Source organism: Gymnoscopelus braueri (assembly GCF_963280865.1).
Source record: "Gymnoscopelus braueri genome assembly, chromosome: 19".
Classification (NCBI taxonomy): Eukaryota; Metazoa; Chordata; class Actinopteri; order Myctophiformes; family Myctophidae; genus Gymnoscopelus; species Gymnoscopelus braueri.
Genome location: NC_137621.1, coordinates 9,041,854 through 9,069,284, shown reverse-complemented (window position 1 = coordinate 9,069,284; position 27,431 = coordinate 9,041,854). Strand labels below are relative to the sequence as shown.

At 42.1% G+C, this 27,431-nt stretch overlaps 3 protein-coding genes across 9 annotated transcripts; all 3 read right to left on the bottom strand.

Moving 5' to 3' along the window:
* Positions 1–686: 686 nt before the first annotated feature.
* Positions 687–9,367, bottom strand: LOC308074640 (CMP-sialic acid transporter-like; the record flags this gene model as incomplete). The annotated part of the gene is made up of 2 exons (XM_080414147.1): positions 687–691; positions 8,431–9,367. The coding sequence occupies 2 exons, from the start codon at positions 9,365–9,367 to the stop codon at positions 687–689; spliced, it is 942 nt and encodes a 313-aa protein (XP_080270273.1).
* A 2,412-nt stretch (positions 9,368–11,779) lies between these two features.
* LOC308075125 (galectin-3-like) lies at positions 11,780–21,739 on the bottom strand. Of its 3 annotated transcripts, none has more exons than XM_080414767.1 (8): positions 20,191–21,739; positions 17,649–17,683; positions 17,098–17,212; positions 16,292–16,602; positions 15,401–15,489; positions 14,682–14,853; positions 13,824–14,026; positions 11,780–12,722 (listed from the first exon to the last, which is right to left on the bottom strand). In XM_080414767.1, the coding sequence occupies exons 2-7, from the start codon at positions 17,664–17,666 to the stop codon at positions 13,868–13,870; spliced, it is 864 nt and encodes a 287-aa protein (XP_080270893.1). In that variant the 5' UTR covers positions 17,667–17,683; positions 20,191–21,739; the 3' UTR covers positions 11,780–12,722; positions 13,824–13,867. The 3 variants fall into 3 exon arrangements, with proteins under 3 accessions (XP_080270893.1, XP_080270895.1, XP_080270894.1); XM_080414769.1 differs by having other exon boundaries at positions 17,649–17,677; positions 20,197–21,739; XM_080414768.1 differs by having other exon boundaries at positions 17,649–17,685; positions 20,199–21,739.
* On the bottom strand, positions 11,780–26,659 carry LOC308075124 (galectin-5-like). 5 transcript variants are annotated; one of them, XM_080414762.1, is made up of 8 exons: positions 26,565–26,659; positions 25,732–25,754; positions 24,937–25,051; positions 23,568–23,893; positions 23,242–23,330; positions 22,814–22,985; positions 21,804–22,060; positions 11,780–12,312 (listed from the first exon to the last, which is right to left on the bottom strand). In XM_080414762.1, exons 2-7 carry the CDS (start codon positions 25,735–25,737, stop codon positions 21,902–21,904), a joined length of 867 nt encoding a protein of 288 aa, XP_080270888.1. In that variant the 5' UTR covers positions 25,738–25,754; positions 26,565–26,659; the 3' UTR covers positions 11,780–12,312; positions 21,804–21,901. The 5 variants fall into 5 exon arrangements, with proteins under 5 accessions (XP_080270888.1, XP_080270889.1, XP_080270891.1 ...); XM_080414763.1 differs by lacking the exon at positions 11,780–12,312 and having other exon boundaries at positions 21,827–22,060; positions 23,568–23,758; positions 23,795–23,893; XM_080414765.1 differs by lacking the exon at positions 11,780–12,312 and having other exon boundaries at positions 21,827–22,060; positions 23,568–23,725; positions 23,795–23,893.
* Between the last annotated feature and the right edge of the window lie 772 nt (positions 26,660–27,431).

Genomic DNA, 27,431 nt, shown 5'->3' with positions numbered 1-27,431 from the left:
CTAAAGTGCGATGCGATTTTGCAAAGGCAGATTCGGCTGGAACCAGGCTAGTATTAGAGGGGTAGTGCTGAACTGGATGAGAAGCTATTTGATGGGCAGGCAGCAATTTGTAAAGTTAGGTGAGCACAAGTCAACACTCATGGACATCACGTGTGGGGTTCCTCAGGGTTCAATTTTGGGCCCAAAACTGTTCATACTTTACATAAATGACATCTGCAAAGTATCAAATATTTAAAAATGTGTTTTATTTGCCGATGACACGAATATTTTCTGTTCTGGGGACAATCTGCAGCTGCTTTTGAAGGTGATCACATCAGAAATAAACAAATTGAAACGGTGGTTTGACAAAAACAAACTGTCATTAAATTTGAAGAAAACAAAGATCATGTTTTTTGGAAATAAGGAAATTGACACACAAGCAACTGTGATGATAGATAATATAAAGATAGAAAGAGTATACGAAATTAAATTTCTTGGTGTAATGCTAGAACACAAAATCAGCTGGAAACCCCATATTTCATATATAAGAGCTAAGCTGGCAAGAAGCGTTTCTATACTGGGAAAAGCAAGATTCATTCTAAATCAAAGGGCATTGTACATTCTGTATTGTTCACTGGTTTTGCCGTATCTGAATTATTGTGTGGAGATTTGGGGTAATACCTACAAAAGTAACTTACAACCATTGGTCATACTGCAAAAGAGGGCAATAAGGATTGTGAACAATATCAGGAACACACCAACTCTCTTTTTTTTTTTACAGTTAAATGCTTTGAAATTCATGGACATGGTAAAATTCAAAACAGCTCAAATTATGTATAAAGCAAGAAATAATGTACTACCGGGGAATATACAGAATATGTTTTCCGACAGAGAGGGGGGTTATAATTTAAGAGGGGAGCTTAACCTAAAGCAACTTCTTGTACACACCACTAGAAAGAGTCAGTGTATCACAATCTGTGGGGTCAGATTATGGAATGGTTTGGATTTAGAACTCAAACAAAGCACTAATATAGCACAATTTAAGAGGATGTATAAAAAGGACATCATTAGCTGTTATAGAGTGGAGGAAGGGGTGGGTTGATTGTATTCATTAATTAACTTATTTTAAAAAATCGCACCCTGTGTGAAGTGGGCGGTGTCTTGCTAGCTAATCACAATACTGAATGGAGTCAGCCAATCATGTACAAAAGATAAATACATGTATTGAAACACTCTTTATGATGGACGAAACCATAACTTGAAAAAAAACAAATTTATGGTTTTTTTCAAGTTATGGTTTCTTATATAGGGCTATGCACATGTGTCATGTGACACTGGCCAATCACAGTCCTGAATAGATTGTGATTGGCCAATCACGGTGCAGGATAATTGTACAAATTTCCAAACCTCACTTATAGGGGCGGTTTCACAGCGCAGGATATTTGTACATTTTTCCAAACCTCACTTATAGGGGCGGTTTCACCGCCCAAAAATAAAATAAAAAAGCAAGTGGGTATGGGTATATATGGGTTATGTATAGAGCTATATGTATTAGATATATAGAGATAAGATGTATATAGATAGGTATAGGTAGATAGATAGATAGATAGATAGATAGATAGATAGATAGATAGATAGATAGATAGATAGATAGATAGATAGATAGATAGATAGATAGATAGATATATCATATGATTTATATGATATGTTACATTTGTAATTGTTTATATGGATTATGATTATGAATGTTAAATAAGACGGGGGTAGGAGTAAATAAGTTTTGCTTCAACCTACTCCTTTTTGAACATGTTGGGGATGATCAATGATCGCATTTTAAATGTTTTTTGTTTATTTCATTTGTATTTTATTTCTATATTGTGGCTTTCATTGTTCTTGGTTCTTGTTGTTTTATTTTATCTGTAAGTTCAAAATAAAGTTTATAAGGGGGCACGTGGCGCCTGCAGTAACTTCTTTGTCTCTTCTGGGCAGCCAATCACGGTCCTGCATTCACTGCTTGTGGTCCTTAATTCTCTGCTGGATTTTCTGTTTCACTGACCAGTTAAATCTTTCCCCCAACTCCCGGACCCGCCCCCGTCATTCACTGCTTGAGCAGCGGCAAATCTCGGTCCTGGATTTATTGTTTCACTGACCAGTTAAATCTTTCCCCCAACTCCCAGACCCCATTCCTAGATGAGGAAGAAGGAGGAGCATGATGAAACAGCACAGAAAGGATTAAATAAAAATAAAGATTGATTTGATTGATTTTTACACTTTATCAGCTTGTTCTTTTGTCATGCCATGGTACATCATGATCTAGTAATTGTATTCGTTTTTTTTTTTACATAAGCTGCAGTCCATTTGGAAATTAGTTGGCTGTTCATTGCAAGAGGAAGTTACAATCTTTTCTATTTTGATTAGCTTACTGCCTTCAAAGTACCCAGGCTGTGCTCCAGTATTTTATTTATTGTGGGTAATCTATTTGAGAACAGCGAAACCGATCATGTATGACTCGAGTTTATAGCCCTGAAACATGACATATCGTGACCGTCATGGATGAGCTTCAACTTGGTATTTAAACTTTCTCCCTTTTTGGTCCGTACATCTACATGAACGTTCATATTCCAAATATAAAGTGCTTACCCCATGGCTACGGATTTTACAATTATGTACGTTTCCTCAGAAGTACCCGAATATTCTGAATTGTTAAATAAAAAGCATTTTAATCCGATTGGTGGCCATTTTCCCCATATTTTCTTCATATGCTTTCAACTACGTGACCCTACTGGCTGGGAGGTGTATTGCACTCTGGTACATTATAACTCTATGAGAAAATGGCCACCGATCGGATATTTTAATCCAATCGGTGGCTTTTTATTGAACAATACGGAAAATACGGGTACTTATTGAGGGCCCGTACATAATTGTAACATGTGTGGCCATGAGCTAAGCACTTTATTTTTGAAATTTGAACGTGTATAGATGTATGGAGTAAAAAGGGAGAAAGTGCAAACACCAGGTTGAAGTTCATCCATGACGTAACAGACGACCGTCTGATCCATGGCTGGCGTTTGTTTTCCAAGTATTTCCAATGTTCAGTACTTTTACTACTACTCCACTAAATCTGATCTCAGAGGCAAATATTATACTTGTACTCCACTACAATTATTTGAAAACTTAAGTTAAGTTGTAGATTTGGATTATTATTACAGAACATACATGTACCACTTCATCCCTATATACATTTCAGCCATTTGAAAATAGCAAATCTACAAGCTCACAATGATGTAGCAGGCACGCCGAAGGGGTTAAAATTTAACCCCCCACTATTTAACCGTTAAATAGTGGGGGGACAGTGATGACGTCATAGTGGGCGTGGCCAAGTGGTGACGTCATGACTCTTACATTCCGTTTTGTTGTCGCTCCAAATAGCCACACACAGGGCCGGTTCTAGGGGGGGGCAGGGGTGGGCAGTGCCCACCCAAATGTGCATCCTGCCCACCCAATAAAAATTGGGGTAAAAAAAAATAATAAAATATTTATGTAACATTTATTTATTTTGATTGGGTGGGCACCATAGACTGTAAGTGGGCACCGTGGGCAGCATTTTAGACCCACCTGAACACGCACCGCTTAGTGTCTCTCCGAAGCGGGGGGGGGGGTGGGGGGACTGTGACGGGCCGACTGCTCGCAAAACATTTTTTTATAGGTCTAACTGTGCCAAAATGCATATTTTCCTATGCATATTTTCCTACGCATTTGGGGGGTTTGGGGCCCCCGAAAACCCCCCAAATGGTTTTGGGCCCCCCAAAAAATTTTTTCGCCGCCGCGCTTCGCGCGGCGCCGAGGAAGCCGCCCCCCCAGCATTTATTAATGCCCCCCCAGTTAATAATTTCTGTATCCGGCCCTGGCCACACATGTAACCAAATGGACCAGGGACGCCGGCTTTTGTGCGTGGCCATGGGGGCTGAACTTGACCACCACTCGGCCCCCCCCTTCCGCCTCGCCCCCCCCCCTCCACCCACTGCGTCGCGGGCCATTTTTCTCCATAAGCTTTCAACATCGCGACCTTATCGGTTGGAAGGTGAATTGCACTCCGATACGTTATAACTCTATGAGAAAATGGCCACCAATCGGATTAAAATGCTTTTTATTGAACAATACGGAAGATACAGGTAATTCTGAGGGCCCGAACATAATTCTAACATCCATGGCCAGCCCTTTATATTGAAATATGAACGTTTATGTAGATGAATGAAGCAGTAAGGGAAAAGTGCAAACACCTGGTTGAAATTCATCCATGACGGTAACAGAGCTTGCGAAATGAGATTTCTGGAGGGAGGGGGGGTTTACCAGGCTAAGCAAAGACATGGCTAGCATGCAGAGCAAGACCGCATGGCTCATTATCCTCGTGAATTTTAAGTAGCCATGCGGTCTTCATTTACTTGTAACAGAGTATTTCTGTATTGCGGTATTGATACTTTTACTTAAGTAAAAAGTTTGAGTACTTTTTCCACCACTGATTACTAGCAATAACTTGGATAACAATTGCAAAATGTCGGCTATTTTCTACATAACTAAACGAGTTTAAGGAGTTAGGTTATAGGGAAACAAGAGTTCGTCATAGTGTCAACATTATATTAAGCAAAATATAATGTAGGCTACCTATAGAGTCACTTAGACAGGCAAGACAGAGTTAACAAAATAAATTGCCGTCTGATATGATGTAAAAACGGGGGTCCGGGACCCCTAGGCCCTAGGGGGTCCTTGTAGTTACTACAGGGGGTCCGCCAAATCTATGTGAGATATAGAACATTTTCTCTCTCTTTTTTTCTTCTTTTTTTTACGCTACCCGCATCCCTATTTTGGGGGGTAGCCTACATTCACCGAAAATAGCCGATCTACAAGCTGACAATGTGTCATGCTGCGACAGCTTGTAGATATGCTATTTTTGGTTCAGAAGTTTGGTGGTGCATAGGGCAAAAAAACAAGTACAGAGCCAAATGTCGAATGATTAATGCTTTAATCTCAACGTCAATTTTAATGTTTTCCGAATGAGAAATACAAATGTATTGGCTACTATAAGCACATCATGCTGCTATTACCCCCTGACATTATGCAGAGTAGTCTATAGGCTATAAGCATGAATATTCTTTTATTGCTCAATGATGAGTTTGCCTATTTGTTACATAACTAACAGAGTTTGGGTAGGGTTAGGGAAAGCGTTCACAATCACACTCTACATTTTTATTACACCACCTGCTGACCAGCTGTCAGCATTGGGCAAAAACATGTTTATGGGAATATGTGACCATTCCTCTCTATTACAAAAATTTTACCCAGAAATGTTGTTTTTCTATTTACTTTTATTATATTGAAATAATGTAATGTCATAAATGAGTGAGTGTCCTATAGAGCGTGCCAACGCGTCGTCACCACGGGGGGGCGCGGCATAGTAGCGCAGACATGTTTGTTTTGGGCAATGTTAAGTCAACCTGGTTTATACCCCTCAAAGATGTCCGCTGCTACCAAAAGACACTTGTTGACGCCCCCTTCAGGATTTTTGGCACGCTCTATAGTCTTACTCTGCAGCCGCACCGACTCCACCGAGGCACCGCCGTAGCGTCGGATATTACCCGATGTTTGCTTTCTAAGCTTGATCTAGCCTTTGATTGCCTTTCAATAAAACCATATTTGATAGACATAGGTATCACCTACATGTTACTGATTATAGGGAATGTTATATTATTGTAATCCGTTGTTTATTTCCTGAGCAATGGAATTATGTTGCGGTGAAAACTCTTTCTGAGACGCTTGGACACTATACCGATGTTGGCTCCATAAGCTGTAGCCTTTGATTTCCTTTGAAAAAAAACATATTTGATCAAGGAATTGACACTCTCACTTCTGGTGATCATAGGAAAATTAGAATCACAGATTTTCGTTGAGAATTAGCAGAGAGAGAGAGAGAGAGAGAGAGAGCCTGATCTATATGTTGCCATTCTGCGCTGTTGTGCGCCCGGCCCGACAGCTACTGTATCCATTGCAACCAGAACCAACTGTACACCAACAAGGACAAAACGATAATAATTATTATTAGTATTATAATAATAGCATCAATTCGTTCACCATAATAAAGAACAGGATGGACGCACACTGTCGCACAGGCTATTATATCGCATAATCCAAGTAAATCCACCGTGCATAAAGGTGAGTATATAGGCTCTCATAAGGATGTCATTGTGGGAATAACATAAGGATCTCGTGCGCACACTTTATTAAGACGTTTGAACGACACGGGAAAGCGTTCACAATCACACTCTACAATGTTATTACACTTCTTCTTCTTATCACATATAGCCAAAATATAATGTAGGCTATACACTTAATAGAAAATTGGACAATGTTTAGCTGTATGTCGGAAAGAAACCATGCAGGAACATTAAGTCAGCCAGTAAAAGCTCTTGTTCTGCTTTGATCAGGTTAATGTTAATGTTACATTATTGGCTGCCTACAAGCATCGTTGAACTCGTGGCTCAACGTGCCCTCGGAGGCTCGTGGTAATTATTTAAGCAATATTACACGAGAGGGTGTGCTTTACCGTCATTATTGGCACGCCTGTGATGCGGTCAGGAACGAGGCGAAGCCGAGTTCCGCGAGCATCACAGAAGTGCCAATAATGTAAGGTAAAGCACACCCTCGAGTGTAATATTGCGATTATACAACAGTTACCAACAAAACACATCCAAATGTATTCATATTGGAGCAATTCATAATAAAAATGTTTCGCTATTATCCGTTTCCCTGTAAAGGGAAGAGTTTTTCAGTGAGACATTAAATAGTCCCTGTAGCAGCGCTATGAGCCTGAGGCACCGTCTCATCAAGACAGCTGAGCTATCAATACTTGCGCAGTGGAATGAATTCCAGTAGGCTATATGCTCCGTCGTACGACCGTGTCACGTGGCCAAAATAACTGATCTACAAGCTGACAACGCGTCGCGATGGCGACGCGTTGTGAACTTGTAGATCGGCTATTTTCGCCGTGCTGTTTGTTTTCCTACTGTGGGACAGCGTGACGTCACAGCACAGCTGTGCCATATATGGTCTAATCAGGTGCGGACTGCAGTGCGGAGTGATTTATTAATGTGATTAGGCCCGTGCTATGATGCTGGTTTGAAGCACGGCTAGAAAGCTATTTCAACCAATCAGATTGCTTGGTCGGAACTACCTGTTGTATAACAATGCTTTGATCATCTCATCAATTGTAAGTCTAGAATGACAGATGCAATGAATACAAGATGTTACGTTATATGTACAGTATATATGCTACAAGCAAGCAGAGCCACAGTTGAACAAAGTTGGCTCGGGCAGGAGTCGATCCCGTCCTCCCAGTGCGTGTGCTTTTCTTTGATTGGCCGAACGTTGATATTATAGCGCTCCGACCTCGACAATCAGGCTATGTCTTTGGCGCAGTCGGTAGTGCTGTCGCCTAACAGCTAGAAGGTCCTGGGTTCGATTCCCGCAGGGGACGCTGTGGGCGCTGGGGGCGTGTTCTCTCCTCCGCGTCATCAGTGCCCATACCCTAGGTGGGGTTGGCGAAAGGGCCTTTCTGTGTGGAGTTTGTGCCCAGGATTACATAGACAATTGGCACTGGGTGTAAAAAATAGGGTTACAAAATCGTGGGACAAAAACTTGAAAAAACTGAAACAAAACAAAACTAGAAAATGTGCTCCTCGGAGCACAAGTCTCCGCCAGCAGACCCGTGCTATTTTAATAGCACGGGTCGTCTTGGTAGAACGGGTCGTCTTGGTAGAATGCGCGTGGTTTTTGGTGTTCTGCAGGGGCGACTGAATATGTAGTGTCTGCATCTAAAAAAAAATCTTCTTGAAGCAATGTGTCATATGGGAGTCCTCGTAATTGACTGGTTTGTTCAAATGCTTGTCTGTCTTCTTCATCTTCATTGTCTTGAACAGTTTCAGCAGTTGATTGGTGTGTTTGATCTATGTCAGTTTTCTCTAGTGCTATACATAATGTATTTGATCAAGGTGGCCAATTGTTACAGTATTAAGACTTCGGCCTTGTTGTGGGATCAATTCAACTCTATAGTCCTCTTCTGTGTTAATGTGAGTATGCTTTCTTAGCTTTGGCCTTCTGCGCCTTTGCTTGACCAATGTTAGGTGTTCTCAGAGGGACACACACATGCACGGACGGGTGATTTGTACTGGAAGGTACTGTTCCAATCAAGACTGATTGATCCTGTCTTACCTCACTTCAAAAACATAAATGGCTTTTTGAAGTGACACACCTATTTATAGGATTTTATTTCGTCATGCGTCCCTCTAGCCAATCAAAGGCATTAGTGTCAAAATATTGACACGTGTCACGTGGAGCTTGACCAATGTTAGCTTGGCTAGGAGGGAGGTGAACGCACGGCGGGACGAAGCGAAAACATACTCTCCACCTCCGGCGGAGACAATAAGATGCTTCGCTGTTGTTCCTGTTCGTTCAACATGGACGTGTCCTTCTTTGTAAGGCCGTACAGGCAGGTGGACACACACACCAGCAAGGCTCCAAAAATAAAGGTGGACGTTATCTCTAGGCCAAACAAATAGGCAGAAGCTGCGGTCGTGAGAAGGATGGCAGCCACACTAGTAAAGTTCTTTACGTTGTTGTCCGTATATTTCACCACCACCGACAAATACAGACCCTTTGAACCAGACAGTAAAATTACAAAGCACACCCATGGTGTGTAAGCAAAGAAGAAGCCTTTTGAAAGGACCTTTTCGCCATCTTTCAAGAAAACACCGGCAAGGGTGAGCACAACGGAAGACAGGTACATCTGGATGTTCCTCACCCACAGGGACGTATCAGAGCTCTTCAAGACCTTCTCAAAGTACACACCTGAGACTCCGGAACACAGGCTGGCGATGGAAACGGCTACAAACCCATGAAAAGGGCTTTGGTCAGTGTGGACTGTAGTGTCTTGTGCGGGATTCCACTGGGTGAGGGCCACGCCCCCACAAAGCATGAAGATGGAGAACCACTGTGTGCGACTGAGTGGGCGGCTCAGCATGAAAACTGTACAGAGGGCTGAAACCACGATCCTCAGCTGGTACGTGACTTGGAAAACAGCCACGCTGAGATTGCTCAGGGCCACTATGGTCATGTTATTTAGAACTGCATACAATACGGAAGGAATCGTCAGCTTCAGTAACTGTTTGGGGCTTCTAAACACATGTTCCACAACGGAGTCCTTCAGCCTGCTTGGGCTTCCCGTCTGTATAGCCAGCATCCCAATACTCAACACTAACTTCACGACTTCGGCCATGAATACGGCAGTGGTGGGGAAGTACAGATCTGACGAGGTTGTTCTTGTGTAGCGCAAGGCCATTGCGTGCACTGCCATAAGTAACACTGATACTGACAGAAGGATGAATTTGAACCAGGGAGGTTTAAATTCATTCATTGTTCGATTAACATCAACCATGGTGACCGCAGAGAGATCCGCCCTAAAGTACTCACCGATGTGTTTGCCAAGTTTGAAGTCAGTCAGAGTCATATATATGTCACAGGGAAAATGGCATTCCAGGGAAATTGACAGGGGAGCGCTTGTTTTATAGGCACGGGGCGGTGCTGCGAGGCGGGGCTTTGATGCGAGGACGACGACCACAACAACAACATACTAACCAGGAAGCTACGCTAGGGGAACGCTGAAAATAAAATGGATAATATGAGAGAAATACTCAAGTAAAGTACGAATACCTCAAAATTGTACTTGAGTAAATCTACTTTGCACCACTAGTACAAGCCTCAGTGGCGCACTTCGATAATCATTGGACTCCCCACCCACTACCACTGGGAGCCGGGGTTTGACTCCAGCTTGGGACATTACTTTTTCAAACAACCGCGGACTACTTTTTTTTCGCTGATAAAGTATAGTTTTGGACCATGACGGAAGGCGCTCCGACTTAGCAGACCTTGAGGCCGAGGAGTCGCGCCCGAGCGCCTCCAGGCGCGAGTGCCCGCGACGACCGGCCGATGGTCTGCTAGTCGACTTAAGCGCCGTCCGAGTTATGTACCGATAGGCTTTTATGACCTCAATTACACCCAAAAAATCTGAACTTTGAACATGCAGTGGATTTTCTGGGGTCTGGGGTTTTCTGAATAATTAGGCTGAAAAGTAATCTGTGCTTGGCCCTTGGAGTGTGAAGTCATAGGCCATTAATCCCGCCCACTCTCCTCCTCGCCCCTCCCCTCCCCTCCCCTTTCCTTTGGGGGGCGGGGGGGGAGCAGAGGCGATGATTGACAGGCAAAATCCCTCAACAGCGACACCCGCAGGCAAAGATTTATTTCTTCATTGCAGTTGAAAAGGCTTTAGAAATGTGAGAGAAAAACACCTGCCATGGATCACTGGAGTGGAATTTTTAGTTAAAACTTTTTATGCACGTTTGAAGGACCATGAGTCATGACAAAGACTTTTAATGTGTGGTAAAACTGAATGTCATGAAATCTTTAAGGTAGTTTTCTACTGTCTGAATGGATGTTGTGTCTAATGTACAGTCTACTGTCTGAATGGATGTTGTGTCTAATGTAGGCTATAGTCTACTGTCGGAATGGATGTTGTGCCTAATGTATAGTCTACTGTCTGAATGGATGTTGTGCCTAATGTATAGTCTACTGTCTGAATGGATGTTGTGTCTAATGTATAGTCTACTGTCTGAATGGATGTTGTGTCTAATGTATAGTCTACTGTCTGAATGGATGTAGTGTCTAATGTATAGTCTACTGTCTGAATAGATGTAGTGTAATGTATAGTCTACTGTCTGAATGGATGTTGTGTCTAATGTATAGACTACTGTTTGAATGGATGTTGTGTCTAATGTATAGTCTACTGTCTGAATGGATGTAGTGTCTAATGTATAGTCTACTGTCTGAATAGATGTAGTGTAATGTATAGACTACTGTTTGAATGGATGTTGTGTCTTCACCCACGGCCACAACACCAGAGATGCGACCAAGATCTGGTTCTCCCCACATTTAGAACAAACATGGGAAAGCTGTCATTCTACTACTCCACTACCACAATGTGGAATGCCCTAACACCATACATTAAAGGATGTGTATCACTGGTTTATTTCTAAATTAGCCTGATAAAACATTAGGTCACAAGGGGAGCTAGTTTTATTTTCCCTTCGTAATCTTACACTATCCACCATTTTTCCTTTTCCCTTTTTCTCCTTTGCATATACAGACGTTATTATTTGTTGGTGACATGTATTAATGTGTAATATTTGATGCTCTGTTTATGAATTGAATACATAGACCAATAGTTTGTTTACCAACATTGAGACTGGGTGCTGTGCATTGTTTCATGCAATCAATTCTCAACCTGTTGTTTCGGGGTGCACTGTCTTCAGCGCACCCCAACCCCCTCTTGTGTGTTGGCTAGTGAGGCGCGTCCTAGCGAGACCTGACAGAATGGGTTTCATTTGGAGCCAGTATGACGATTGGATCCAGTGTGACGTCGTCTGTTAAGGGGTCTATAGGACCACAATGGAAACAAGTCCCCAGGACTTTGTGTTATCCTTTTAGCCTAAATGACATGTACCACTGTGATGTTAAAATTGGGTCTAATAAAGCATTCAATCAATGAATCAATCAATCAATAAATCAATCAATCAATCAATAGCTGCTCTTACACACTGTCACTGTTTTACATAATACTGTAACTTGTGTGATGGGGAGAAAATGAAATAAAAATAAAACAGTTGATAAAAAAAAAGATCTTTGTATACATCAGTGGTGGAAGCAGTATATTTTTACTTAAGTAAAAGTATCAATACCACAATAGAAATACTTTTTTACAAGTAAAAGTCCTGCATTCAAGGTATTGGCATCAAAATACACTTACAGTACCAAAGTAAAAGAACTAAACCTTTTCAAAATCTGTCAAACCTTTAAAAAAATACCTGATCTACAAGCTAACATGTCGTAAAATGAGGAGAGATGTGTTGTGAGCTTGTAGATCAGGTATTTTCGAACAGATGAAATATATAATGGGGCTTAAGTGTGTAATGAAATGTTTCGTAAATCGTAATACCAATCTAAATCTGCAAAGTAACTAAAGTTTTCAAAGAGTAAAAAGTACAATATTTGCCTCCGAGATGTAGCGGAGTAGAAGTATAAAGTATTGAAAATCTTAAATACTCAAGTAAAGTAAAAGTAGCAGACCTCAGAATTGTAATTAAGGACAGTCCCTGAGTAAATGTACTTAATTAATTCCTATCACTTAAATCCATACACATCAGGGGGAATTGGCATAAAAACTAAAATGAGCCTCTCTGTGTGGAGTTTGCATGTTCTCCCCGTGTCTCCTAGGGTAGGTACCCTCACAAAAACATGCAGTAATCCTGGTCTCTATACTGCCTCCCCCTGGTCAGCCGGGGCGCCTGATGGAGGGGAAAGGAACAGGTTGGAATAACGTGTTCCTTCCACGCGCTACGTCTAACCAGGGAACCTCCCCCCTGTCGGGTGATAAGAAGCGGCTTGCTAGCTCTCATGCATTGAAGGACGCACGAGCTCGGCTCTAGGCTCTCCCTAGGCTGGCAGAGGGAGTGTAGCGCCCAGGATTACAAAGACAATTGGCACTGGGTTACAAAATCGTGGGATAAAAATGTATACAAAAAAAAAAACTAAAATGAGGAGAAAGTGAAATAAAAACGAAGATCTATTTCATGTCTATAGAGCAGGGCTACTCAACTTAAGATGGCTAAGGGGCCACTCAGCAAAATACCAAAAGTCCAAGGGGCCGCCATAAAAATTACGGTCCTATTTTGGATTTTTCGATTTTGTAACACACAATAAAATGTACATTTTGACATCATATTCAGGGGTGCACATAACTTTCCGTTTTGTCAACGGGGGGGGGGGGGGGGGGGTGCTGCGCGAGAAAAAAAGGACGCTTTGCTTCCAAATTCCGGATTTCGCCGTTTTTTTTTCACTCACGCTGTTTGGTGAACCCCCCAAGGTTGGTGCCCTGTGCTGCGCTGCTTTTATCCGCCAAATTTGGGACGTTCACGGCATATTTTTGCACCATTACGGTACGTTCATCATCGGTGACTGACGAGTGCCTCTAACAGCCGCTGCGTGCAGCGGGCTGCGAGTCGCAGCCTGTCTGTGTGTCAGGATGCGAGGCTCACACAATCACAGCATGCGTCCCCCTGCGCCTATGGCTGTACATGGGGCCGACACGTGCTTTAGCGTGAGTGTGTGAGTGTGGCTTCAGGAAGTAAATCTCCAGGCTTTTATTTTTTAGTTTTGCTAAAAAATAAAAGCTTGGAAATTCCGGTCCCAGCTGTTGGTACGCAAAAGCGCCTCGCGTCGTCTGATGTGGTGCTCATTATTTATTTTGGGTGCGCATGCGCACCTGCGCACCAGTTATGTGCACCCCTGATCATATTCTTTTCACTGTACCAGTTTATTTTGTGTGTATGTCCAGTGGCATCAGTTCAGCAAAAGCTAAGGTATGGCAAGGTTAGGGTTGCCAACTCCCAGAGATTGAAATAAGGGACACCTATCCTGGGCGGGAAAATGTGGGGGTCAAACCCCCCCAAAAACCCCAAATGCATAGAAAACTATGCATTATACCTGTAACAATTGACGCACCTGTATGTATGTCTGTCTGTTTGTTTTTGAAAAATGTTTTAGCAACCCATACATTTGAACGGAAATGTATATTTTTAAAATGTATATTTTTATTTAAATGGTTTGACCATCGGGCCGCCAAGACGCGGCGTGCGGGCCGCATGCGGCCCGCGGGCCGCGTGTTGAGTAGCGCTGCTATAGAGGATCTGTCAGTAGTCAGTACACAGCATGAGTAAGAGTGATGTCATCACGGCAGTCTGGTGTCGGTGACAGAGCTGAGTGTCAGGTCGTTGCACACTCTGAGGCGGGTGATGGACTGCAGGTTGTGCATGCGGTGTTTGAACGCCAACAGATGAGAGCCATTCACGGCCACTTTAAACTCCTGGCTGGTGCACATGACTTTAATCTGATGGGACACAACACGAAGACACACGCACGCACACACACACACACACACACACACACACAGTTCAATGAAGCTCACAATTGAACCCCACCCTATTCTGGGGGTCAGGGGATTGCCATAAATTGCCAATTTTTGGGAAACCTTTTGGTATAAAGTGAAAAAAGAGCAGGCCAAGAACAGTGCCAACTCAGGTCCGCTTGACTATAGTATGCAGTAAGTATAGAGGGGTCTAAGTAGTTAATAAAGCAATGGGGGCAGTTTTTCAGCGGAGGAGCACTTTGGATATCTTGTCCAGAGCGTTTCTTACTAAGCGCACAGAATGTTTATTGATGCCCACAACGCTCCAAAGTACCAACCGTGCGCTGGGGTGGCGCAGTGGTAAAGTAGCCTACCTGCCCACCACCGAAGAGGTTGTGGGTTTGAAGCCACCGTGGTGCATCCGGCTTTGTCGAGCGTCTGTTCTAATATACGAACACAATTGGCCCGTGTTCGGCGGAGGGAAGCCACATCCTGGACCCCCATTTGATACAATGTTTATCTCTGGGACCCCCCAATCCTCAGTGTTCATTTAACTCTGAGAGTGTGCAAATGGAACCAAATGGACCGGTAAACAGTTCGACCCCACGTTAAGAACCAGTGCTGTAGAATGTATCACCTCAAACGCCTGTCCAGCTGTGAAGGGAAAAGAGCTGACTTCTCTCTCCTCCGGCCCCCACTTCCCCGACAGGCAGCTGTTTCTAACGACCGCCTTTCTGCCGCCCTCTTTGAAACGAGGGTTCAAGTGGAAGGCGATGTCTCCGTTCACAGTCAGGAAGTCCAGCGTGATCCTGATCCACACACACACACACACACACACACACACACACAGGGTCTTCAACAGGGTCTTCAACAGGGGGTCCTCAGAGTTACTACAGAGGGGCCACCAAATCTTTGTTTGATATGAACTTTTTCTTTTGTTTTAGTTTTTTTTACATTAACCACTTGGGAGGAACATTCGCCGAAAATAGCAGATCAATAAGTTCACATTGACATGAAGCCAACATATTGATTAGAACAAATCATGCGTAAACAAACAAACAAAAAATATAACACTGATGACAGTGCTGTCAAACAAATCTATGAAATCTATGAAAAAGTTTAATCTGGCAACACAGTTTTATACAATATGTAGTGGAGGTCCCTGCTACATCTCTCTCTCAGCTAAGGGGTCCTTGGCCTGAAAAAGACCCCTGACAATATATCTGACGTCAGATATATTGTACACACTGAGACGAACAGCAAAACAAAAGGGAGCAGTGCACCACCCTGTGGTACCAACTGGCATTGCATATGCCTGCTGACTATTACCACACACACACACACACACACACACACCTGTCAGGGTTGTGTTTGATGTTTCCAGAGATGGTGATCAGCAGTTTGTCGTACACTCCGTGCATCAGGGCATGTTCATAAGGAATTGCCTGCATGTCAGAGACACAAACAAACCAAGGTTATTATAGGTTAAAACACTAAGATTTGAATGATAACATCACATGAATATAACTGTATTTTTTCTTTAAAACTTGGAAAATTTGCATTTTTATTGTGATACAGATAAATAAGAACTTAAAGTATACTATATTAGTTCCATTGATCCAAGCCGGAACAATCGCTTGAATTAAATCTGATCACTTATGTTACGACCCGGCCTAGGGGAGCCTATGGTCGCAACACAAAAGTGGACTCCCTCCTTCCCAGTCCCCAAACAGCCAGACAACACATGTTCAAAATCCCAAGCATTGAGAATTTATTTACTAAGTTAAGATAAAAGTCATGACAATATATACATACTACCTCAGGGTGGGATCTACAAAACAACTACTAATACATAAGAGATTCCTCACCCCTACACGCACATCTTTAACACATAAACATTAACACATTACAGCACACTGGTGTTTGGAGGCTGGCTAGGAGAAAGACATCTGAACTTCTGGAAGCAGGAAGCTTTATAGTGACGCCCAAGAAGATAGGAGCCAATCACCTGCGAGAATCTACATACTAGTTAGTCACTCACACTCAGCCACCACTCAGTCACCATTCACACCAGCTGGTACTCAAATCACTCACTCCTCACCACTCATTCACAAACACACCAATGAGGGGGAAAAACACAAGAAAATACATAATATGACCCTAGGGTCATAACAACTTAACACATACTTAAAACAGTAAACAGTAAAAACGGCACACACGCATGCACACACGCTAAACAGCTCCTACCAAGCTTTTCTGAGGGGCAGTGGGGATGACTGGACTTGGGGCTTGTCCAGGAGCAGGACTGGGCCATCCTCCGGGGGCACTGGGCTGGCCGGGCTGACCGGGCCAGGTGGGGTTCGGACCGGGGGGTCCAGGCCACTGAGGCTGGCCTCCAGGTTGACCTCCAGGCTGGCCTCCAGGCCACTGGGGCTGGCCTCCAGGTTGACCTCCAGGCCACTGAGTCTGGCCTCCAGGTTGACCTCCAGGCTGGCCTCCAGGCCACTGGGGCTGGCCTCCAGGTTGACCTCCAGGCCATGTCGGGTTAGCAGGTTGACCTGGAAGGCAGATAACACTCCAGTCTATATAACAGTCTACCAATATCTTACTGGTATCATACTAATACACATGCAAATCTTTTTCATTTCATTTTTCAGTTAATTTAAAAAGGTGCTGTAAGGGATTCTTTTTTCTTTTTTTTTCAGTAACAGGGGTCTTCCCTGTCTGACCGGGTGAGACCCCTGTTATTGAGCAAACACTCTAGACTAGAGCAATGATTACTATTACGAGTGTACTCATAAGGGTCCATTAGTAACAGTGCTACAAGGATTGTTATTATTTTTACTGTTAACAGCTTACTAATAGTATAGTAGTAGTAGTAGTAGTAGTGAAATAGTATAAGAGGTAATAGTCTTAACATTAATTACTACTAGTAGGCCTATTAGTTGTAGTATAACTAGAAGTAGTGATAGCAGTAAGGTACCAATACTATTAGAAGTGAGTGTGTGCGTGTGCGTGTGCGTGCGTGCGTGCGTGTGTAATGGTGCTGCTACCTGCTGGCCAGGCGGGGTTGTTTGAACCGGGCCACTGAGGCTGGGTGTTTCCTCCTGGCCAAACAGCACCCCCTGCTGCCTGGTTATTGCCACCACCACCTAGAGCATCAGCCAGCTGGTGAGACACAGACAGACAGACAGACAGACAGACAGACATTAGCAGTAGGTGGGACCATTGTCATGTTGATTTGATTTATTTAGCACAAAATGTAAAAACAATAATTTAAAGAAATACACAGAATATAAAAAGAAAAGTGCCAGGAGGAGGCAAGAAGCCCAAAGGGCTTATACGAGGACTCTACGTGTGTGTGTGTGTGTGTGTGTGTGTGTGTGTGTGTGTGTGTGTGTGTGTGTGTGTGTGTGTGTGTGTGTGTGTGTGTGTGTGTGTGTGTGTCCAAAAATACAAATACTCAAGTACGGATACTCAAAAAGATGTAAAGTACTCAAGTAAATGTACTTGGTTGCTGTTCACCACTGCCACTGTGAACACAGTGACACTTACTGGATGAGAGGTGAGAGTGACAGAAGCAGAGCGGACATGTTGAACTTACATTCATTGATCCATCCATATTTGACACGTTTCGATCTGAAAACAAGACAGAGATTAAACAGACTTAGAATAAAACGCAACTCATTACATATTTTATATTCAAAACACTTGACAGCTGTGGTCAGAGCACATGTCTGCAATTTTCAACTGGACCTAGATAAGTCTTCTAGCTTGCCAAAAAAAAGTCCCCCCCACTTTTTCTGTAAATATACTTTTACTGCTCCTAGTATAGATGATTTCTTGTATAGTATTCTGTGTCTTTATATGTCTTGATGAATTGAATACATAGGATCACAATGGAAACAAGCCCTAAGGGCACTTTGTGTTATCCTTTTAGCATTATTGTATAACGGTACCTCTGTACTTTTTACAAACTGTTAATGAAGTATTCAATCAAAAAGGCTATGAAGATGTATAATGGAGGCCCACGATGGGCCAAGCAATCATCTCACTAGCGGGCTAATTGCTCAGAAACAATCAGTTCAGTAGGGTATGCTTCTGTTCTGTGTGTTCTCTTGTACTTTTACTTTGTGAGTGTGTATAGTGTTGAATATTGTATATCGCATGTTGCACATCTTATTTATATACTTTTTTGTTTTCTTTTTTGCCACCTTACTGTGTGTGTGTGTGTGTGTATGTGTATGTGTATGTGTGTGTGTGTGTGTGTGTGTGTGTGTGTGTGTGTGTGTATGTCTGAGTGAGTGCAGTTTTATAAATATGATGTTATTTGGATCAATTTAATGCAATGTTTGTCTTGTGTGTGCGTGAAAACGTTTAGTATGAAATCCAATCCCGGTTTTGCAAATGAGAAGCAGTATGAATGTACACAGTTTGAATAAACAACCATCTGAAACAGAGGCAAGTCCTGACAGGTCACACATGGGCAAGGCAAGGCAGTTTCATTTGTGTAGCACACTCCTCATACGCAAACACAATCCTAAAGTGCTTTACATAAAATAGACAAAATGAAGAGTGCATAGGCTATATATATATATATATATATATATATATATATATATATATATATATATATATATATATATATATATATATATATATATATATATATAAGCAAGTATTACAAAGCCAAACATGGCAACATGAAGGGGGTGAGGATTAATGAACTGAAGCCAACAGAAGCTCACTCTGACGTCACAGATGTGCTCGCCCCGAAAACTTTTATGGGAAGGCATGAGAAAACACTTATTCCAGCAGTCAAACCCAGTAGTTCTCAAAGTGGGGTCTGAGGACCCCCAGGGGACCTTGAGGGGTTGCCAGCGTGTCCCCAGCAAAATGAGGCACAGCGTAAACATTACGCCCCATCTTATTTTTTGACAAATGTTGACAAATCTTCTCTTGTCCCTGGTTGGCACATCTTTTCAGATGGGGGTCTGTGGCCAAATACATATAAATCTGGAGTCTTTGATGTGAAAATGTTGGGAGAACCACTGTTGCAACCTACTGGAAACGAAAGTGTGAATTTGTTTTTCTAGGTCTTGTTCAGACATGTATCCTCTAACTTCTGCTTTATTCTTAAAATGATAATAGGAGTTACATAATCCAGTCAACGAGACTGTCTAGCTGACTGTTGCAATGATCAGTTACAACCAAAACATAATAATACTACACATATAATACTTACATTCATAATCATAGCCCAAAACATGACTGTCATATGACTGTCATATCATGATCACCTTTCTGTTGAAATGTGTATTGCACTAAGATACATTATTTAAAACAAATACAAAATAAAATGGCCACCAATCGGATTAAAAAGCTTTTTATTGAACAATACGGAAGATACGGGTACTTAGACCCATGGCGTTTTAACTTGTTACATCCGTGGCTTTGGGGTAAGCACTTTATATTTTAAATCTGAACGTTTATGTACAGTAGATGTACTGGTTGTAAATGGAACATTTTCAAAAACCAGGAACAAGTAGCGCCATGACGCTTGTTACAGACGAGCGTAATGTGAACCATTACTATTACATTCACTGCTATCAAACATCATGACCATCTGAGCAGCCATCATTTTAAATTAATTTAATACACAGGACCCCAATGGAAACAAGCCATAGTGCTTTCTTGGGTTCAATCCTTTTAGCATCCAATTCGTATCCTATCCTGTATTTGTATTAAACTGTACTTTCTGTGCTCCCCCCCCCACCCCAACTGTTAAAGTATTCAATCAATCAATCAAATCAGCTCGGTGAAGCTGAAGTTTCCCAGCAGGATATTTATAACACACACACACACACACACCGCCTTAACAAAACAGGAAAAACCTTCCACAAACATGTATTTAAGCAAGTCTCTATTCAACTCCTGCCTGGAATGTCACAGCTTACGAATGACTTCAACTCCATTCTACACCGTAAAATCGTTACTGTTCCTTTAATTTAACCATTTCTAGAGCTAAATCCACACTTTAGGATCTTTGCTGCGTATTGTAGCCTGTTCTGTTGTGATCTAATGGGATCTGGTGTACAATGGCTAGTATAGGAAATAGAATCTATAGGGAAGGAGAGTGATCTTACCTCAGACTCAGAGCAACACACGCCAATGTTCCCTGTGAGAGTGACTGAGTGTGAGAGAGGCGTGGTGTATACCCACACACCACACCTCTGTGTGTGTGTGTGTGTGTGTGTGTGTGTGTGTGTGTGTGTGTGTGTGTGTGTGTGTGTGTGTGTGTGTGTGTGTTCTCATGTTTCACCTGGAACGGAGGTATTGTTTGTTTCTGTTTCTGTTGAATTTAGTTTTTGTAAAGAACTTTGTAACTTTTCGTTTGAAAATTGTTTTTCTTTTTTACATATATAACGTTTTGAAATAGTAAGGAAATAAAAGTTTTATAAGAGCCCCACCCAAGACCACTCCCAACAATGGGATACACTGTGTGACTCTGTGTGTGTGTGTGTGTGTGTGTGTGTGTGTGTGTGTGTGTGTGTGTGTGTGTGTGTGTGTGTGTGTGTGTGTGTGTGTGTGTGTGTGTTTTTGATCATTCTAGGCCACTATTTTTTTAACTGCCCAGGAAATACATACAAATTATAATGAGCTTTTTAGCTAACACATTTACATTGATGTGGAAACAGAAATGTTGATCGATGTACATTGTGTGAGAAAACATATTATATATAGTATTGTATCATATATAAATTAATTCACAAGTAAAATGTAAAAAAAATCGGATCTGGATCTAGGGATCCTCATGGGAACGGAGTGGCTCCTTGGGGTTGTCCTTTTTCTTTTAATGTTCGTAAGGTCTTGTGGTTTATTTTGTATCTGTCAATCCTGTATTGTTCTCAGTCCTCATGAGAGCCTTTGAATAAGGAAAACTTTCAAAAAACTGATGTATCAAAATGGAAATACAAGTAAAGTAAAGTACCTAAAAATTGTACTTACTGTAAGTACAGTACTTGAGTAAATGTACTTATTTACTTTCCATCACTGGTGACAGAGACTATACACATGATGGGGAGTTGGCATAACAACTAAAATGGGGAGAAAATGAAATAAAAATAAAACAGTTGATTAAAAAAGAGATCTTTGTATACATCAGTGGTGGAAGAAGTATATTTTTACTTAAGTAAAAGTATCAATACCACAATAGAAATACTTTGTTACAAGTAAAAGTCCTGCATTCAAGATTTTACTTGGGTAAAAGTACAAAGGTATTGGCATCAAAATGTACTTACGGTACCAAAGTAAAATAACTAAACATTTTCAAAATCTGTCAAACCTTTCGAAATAGCTGATCTACAAGCTAACATGTCGTATAATGAGGAGAGATGTGTTGTGAGCTTGTAGATCAGATATTTTTGAGATTTCCAGATGAAATATATAATAGGGCTTAAGTGTGTAATGAATGTTTAGTAATACCAATCTAAATCTGCAAAGTAACTAAAGTTTTCAAAGAGTCAAAAGTACAATATTTGCCTCTGAGATGTAGCGGAGTAGAAGTATAAAGTATTGAAAAATGTACATACTCAAGTAAAGTAAAAGTAGCCTACCTCAGAATTGTACTTAAGGACAGTCCCTGAGTAAATGTACTTAATTAATTCCGATCACTTGGGTCTATACACATCAGGGCCCCTGATGTGTATAGACCCAAGTGATCGGGGGAAGGGGGAATTGGCATAAAAACTAATGTGAGGAGAAATAAAAACAAAACACCAGAAAAAAAATGATCTATTTCATGTCTATAGAGGATCTGTCAGTAGTCAGTACACAGCATGAGTAGGAGTGATGTCATCACGGCAGTCTGGTGTCGGTGACAGAGCTGAGTGTCAGGTCGTTGTACACACTGAGGCGGGTGATGGACTGCAGGTTGTGCATGCGGTGTTTGAACGCCAACAGATGAGAGCCATTCACAGCCACTTTAAACTCCTGGCTGGTGCACATGATCTTAATCTGATAGGACACAACACGAAGACATAACACACACACACACACACACACACACACACACACACACACACACACACACACACACACACACACACACACACACACACACACACACACACACACACACACACACACACACACACACACACACACACACACACACACACACACACACACACACACACACACACACAATTCCCATGAAGCTGAGTGAGTCCCCACCATATCCCTATTCTGGGGGTCGGGGGATTGCCATAAATTGCCAATTTTTTGAAAACTTTTTGGTGTAAAGTGAAAAAAGAGCAGGCCAAGAACAGTGCCAACTCAGGTCCGTTTTACTATAGTATGTACAGTAGTAAGTATAGAGGGGTCTAAGTAGTTAATAGCAACCAAACAGGAAACCGGTGCATTTCCGCTTCCGTTTTCCGGCCAGATGACGTCATTTTCGCGGGAAAGTCCCCCCCGACACCGTTCAATAGAAAATATATAAATAAAAGGCTTTCGGGGTGAAATTCATGGAGTGGGTGTTGTGAAACATTTGCCACTCACAAAAGATATACAATTTAACTTTAGTTTTATTGAAAAACGTACCTAGTATTACTTTAAGTTAAGTCATAAGACCTGGTATTGAAGACGCGCAAAATAGGGCCCTAAGAGTGTGCAAATGGAACCAAATGGACTGGGAAACAGTCCTCTGGGAACCCCCTGGGGGTCCCTGGACCCCTCGTTGAGAATCAGTTCTGTAGAATGTCTCACCTCAAACGCCTGTCCAGCTGTGAAGGGAAAAGAGCTGACTTCTCTCTCCTCCGGCCCCCACTTCCCCGACTGGCAGCTGTTTCTAACGACCGCCTTTTTGCCGCCCTCTTTGAAACGAGGGTTCAAGTGGAAGGCGATGTCTCCGTTCACAGTCAGGAAGTTCAGCTTGATGCTGATATCACACACACACACACACACACACACACACACACACACACACACACACACACACACACACACACACACACACACACACACACACACACACACACACACACACACACACACACACACACACACACACACACACACACACACACACACACAATAAAAAAAATATGAATTCATACAACACTGATGACAGTGCTGTCAAACAAATCTATGAGCTATCTATGAAATCTATGAAAAAGTTTCATCTGGCAACATACTTGTCAGGGTTGTGTCTGATGTTTCCAGAGATGGTGATCAGCAGTTTGTCGTACACTCCGTGCGTCAGGGTGTGTTCATAAGGAATTGCCTGCATATCAGAGACACAAACAAACCATGGTTATTATAGGTTAAAACACTAAGATTTGAATGATAACATCACATGAATATAACTGTATTTTTCCTTTGAAATTGTCTTTTCATTATACAGATAAATAAGAACTTAAAGTATACTATATTAGTTCCATTGATCCAAGCCGGAACAATCGAACAATCGAATCGTGATTGAACGGCACGCACGCATGCACACACACTAAACAGCTCCTACCAAGCTTTTCTGAGGGGCAGTGGGGATGACTGGACTTGGGGCTTGTCCAGGAGCAGGACTGGGCCATCCTCCGGGGGCACTGGGCTGGCCGGGCTGACCGGGCCAGGTGGGGTTCGGACCGGGGGGTCCAGGCCACTGAGGCTGGCCTCCAGGTTGACCTCCAGGCTGGCCTCCAGGCCACTGAGGCTGGCCTCCAGGCTGGCCTCCAGGCTGGCCTCCAGGTTGACCTCCAGGCTGGCCTCCAGGTTGACCTCCAGGCTGGCCTCCAGGCCACTGAGGCTGGCCTCCAGGCTGGCCTCCAGGCCATGTCGGGTTAGCAGGTTGACCTGGAAGGCAGATAACACTCCAGTCTATATAACAGTCTACCAATATCTTATTGGTATCATACTAATACACATGCAAATCTTCAGAGTTCATTTAAAGGTGGTGTAAGTGATTTCCTTTTTCTTTATTTTTCTTTTGTTCAGTAACAGGTGTCTTCCCTGTCTCACCAGCTCTTTAGTAAAGAGAAAATACATTTGCAAGCCGGGGTACTAATTTGATCCAATTAGGAGAGAGGACTCATACAAGGTTACAGGATAAACAAGTGATGATACAAAGAAATTAGCAGACAAAATTGTAATTGGAACACTACAAAATTGAAGCTGATGAATGGGTACTCTCTCCTGATTGAATGAAATTGGCAACCCACCTGAAAATGATCAGTATTTTCTGTTCACTAAAAAGCTGGAGAGACGGGAAGACCCCTGTTACTGAACAAACACTCTGGACTAGAGCAATGATTACTATTACGAGTGTACTCATAAGGGTCCATTTACTTACATTTGTACAGTCACAGAGTTACAACTGGATAAAATAACACAGAATATTTTTTTTTTTATAGTAACAGTGCTACGAGTATTGTTATTGTTTTACTGTTACAACAGCTTACTAATAGTATAGTAGTAGTAGTGAAATATTATAAGAGGTAATAGTCTTAACATGAATTACTACTAGTATTAGTTGTAGTACAACTAGAAGTGGTGATAGCAGTAAGGTACCAATACTGTTAGAAGTTAGTTGTACAGTATGTGTGTTTAAAGGGATAGTTCACCCCAAAACATTTTTTTTCCTATCGATTAGTCACCCCATGGAGACTTGAATTCATGGATATTTTTTTGTTTTTGTCAAATTCCTAAGCCAGTAATGTGATGAGCGGACCGGTAGGCAAAGGTTCCGGTAGGAGACACAAAGGAGACTCTTCGTGTCTCATACCGGAACCGCTGCTGGTCATCAAATTATTGGCTTGGGAATGCGACAAAAACACAAAAACATCTCCATGAATTCAAGTCTGCATGGGGTGACTAATCGATCCCTTTAATGGTGCTACCTGCTGGCCAGGCGGGGTTGTTTGAACTGGGCCACTGAGGCTGGGTGTTTCCTCCTGGCCAAACAGCACCCCCTGCTGCCTGGTTATTGCCACCACCACCTAGAGCATCAGCCAGCTGGTGAGACACAGACAGACAGACAGACAGACAGACAGACAGACAGACAGACAGACAGACAGACAGACAGACAGACAGACAGACAGACATTAGCAGTAGGTGGGACCATTGACATTGTCATGTTGATTTGATTTGATTTATTTAGCACATAATGTAAAAAAAATTAATAAAAAAAAAACAGTACACAAAATATAAAAAGAAAAGTGCCAGGAGGAGGCAAGAAGCCCTGAGCTTATACAAGGCCTCTACCGATGTATAACAACAACAACAAGATAACTGATAATAATCAGCCAACATAATTGAGATATCTGATTTTACAGGGTGTCAACTCCATAGTGCAACCAAGCAAACAGGGAATAGACAAAAATAAACCAAACAAAAAAGTTATCAGGGAATGTGTGATAATGACTGTGACATTATGTGACCTGGTCAATAAGAACATCCTTCAATTTGTTCTTATATAAATTAAGTGAAGAAAGTTATACCAGTAGAGTACTTGTCCCAAAGTGTAGTATAAAATATATGTGTATGTAAAGAAGTACAGATACTCAGAAACATGTACAGTAGGCTACTTAAGTAAATGTACTTGGTTGCTGTCCACCACTGCCACTGTGAACACAGTGACACTTACTGGATGAGAGGTGAGAGTGACAGAAGCAGAGCGGACATGTTGAACTTACATTCATATTTGACACGTTTCGATCTGAAAACAAGACAGAGATTAAACAGAGTTAGAATAAAACGTAACTCGTTGCACATTATATATTCAAGACACTTGACAGCTGTGGTCAGAGTTGTTGTCAACCAACACAAAGTTTGTGCCGTTATCGCCAGAGGGAGCTCCACAAATCTCATTCTCCCCAGATTCGGCACAAACATGGGGATGAATTCATTCTACTATTATGCCACCAAAATGTGGAAACCGCCATAAAAGAGCACCTGACACCTGTTTACAATTTGCAACTGGACCTAGACAAGTCTTCTAGCTTGCCCAAAAAAAATTATGTAAAAAGTATTGTGTGTCTTTATATGTCTTGATGAATTGAAAAAAACCTTCCACAAACATACAGTATTTAAAGGGATACTTCACTTTAGGGCCGGGGACACATTTAAAAAAAATATTAAAAATAAATGAAAAACGTTATGGAAAATTCATGGCCCCCTCACGCATTAGTAGGACACTCTAATGCGTGAGGGGGCCATGAATTTTCCATAACTTTTTTCATTTATTTTTAATATTTTTTTTAAATGAGTCCCCGGCCCGAAAGTGAAGTATCCCTTTAAGTCTCTATTCAACTCCTGGAATGTCACAGCTTACGAATGACTTCAACTCCATTCTACACCGTAAAATCGTCACAGTTCCTTTGATTTAACCATTTCTAGAGCTAAATCCACACTTCAGGATCTTTACTGCGTATTGTAGCCTGTTCTGTTCTGTTGTGATCTAATGGGATCTGGTGTACAATGGCTAGTATAGGAGCTAGGATCTATTAGGGAAGGAGAGTGATCTTACCTCAGAGCAACACACACCGACGTTCCCTGTGAGAAAGTGACTGAGTGTGAGAGAGGCGTGGTGTATTTATACACACCACACCTCTGTGTGTGTGTGTGTGTGTGTGTGTGTGTGTGTGTGTGTGTGTGTGTGTGTGTGTGTGTGTGTGTGTGTGTGTGTGTGTGTGTGTGTGTGTACCGCCCTACAGGATAATTTCAGGTCAGTTCTCATGTTTCACCTGGAACGGAGGTATTGTTTATTTATTTCTGTTTTTGTTGAATTTAGTTTTTGTAAAGAACTTTGTAACCGTTTTTCTTTTTTTTTAATATATATATATATATATATATATATATATACACATATAGTTTTGAAATACATACAAAGAAATAAAACCTGTCTGGTTTATAAGAGCCGCACCCAAATAGCTGTCACCCAAGACCACACCCAACAATGGGATACACTGCATGTGTGTGCGCGCGCGTGTGTGCGTGTGTGTGTGTGTGTGTGTGCGTGCGTGTGCTCCTGAGCAAACAGCTCTGATCACTAGTTTCCATGACCATGACTAACGTGTGTGTGTGTGTGTATCACTGCACTTGTGAGGACCAAACTTCCCCACAAGTATAGTAGAATATGAGAAATAGACGTTGTGAGGACCATGAATCTGGTCTTCACAAGAAAAGTGGTTGTTTTTATGGTTGAAACATTTAGAGGTTAGGATTGGGTTAGAGTTTTCCCTATTAAAAACGTCATTGTGCGGCGATGTCACACACCGAAGAATAGTAAGTCATCATATTCATAGGCCTCCGTCGGTCAGGGTTGACCAGAGGGAGCAGAGCGAAGAGGATGCCAAAGAGTGTAGAAGCAAAGACGCAGCCTTGCTTGACGACA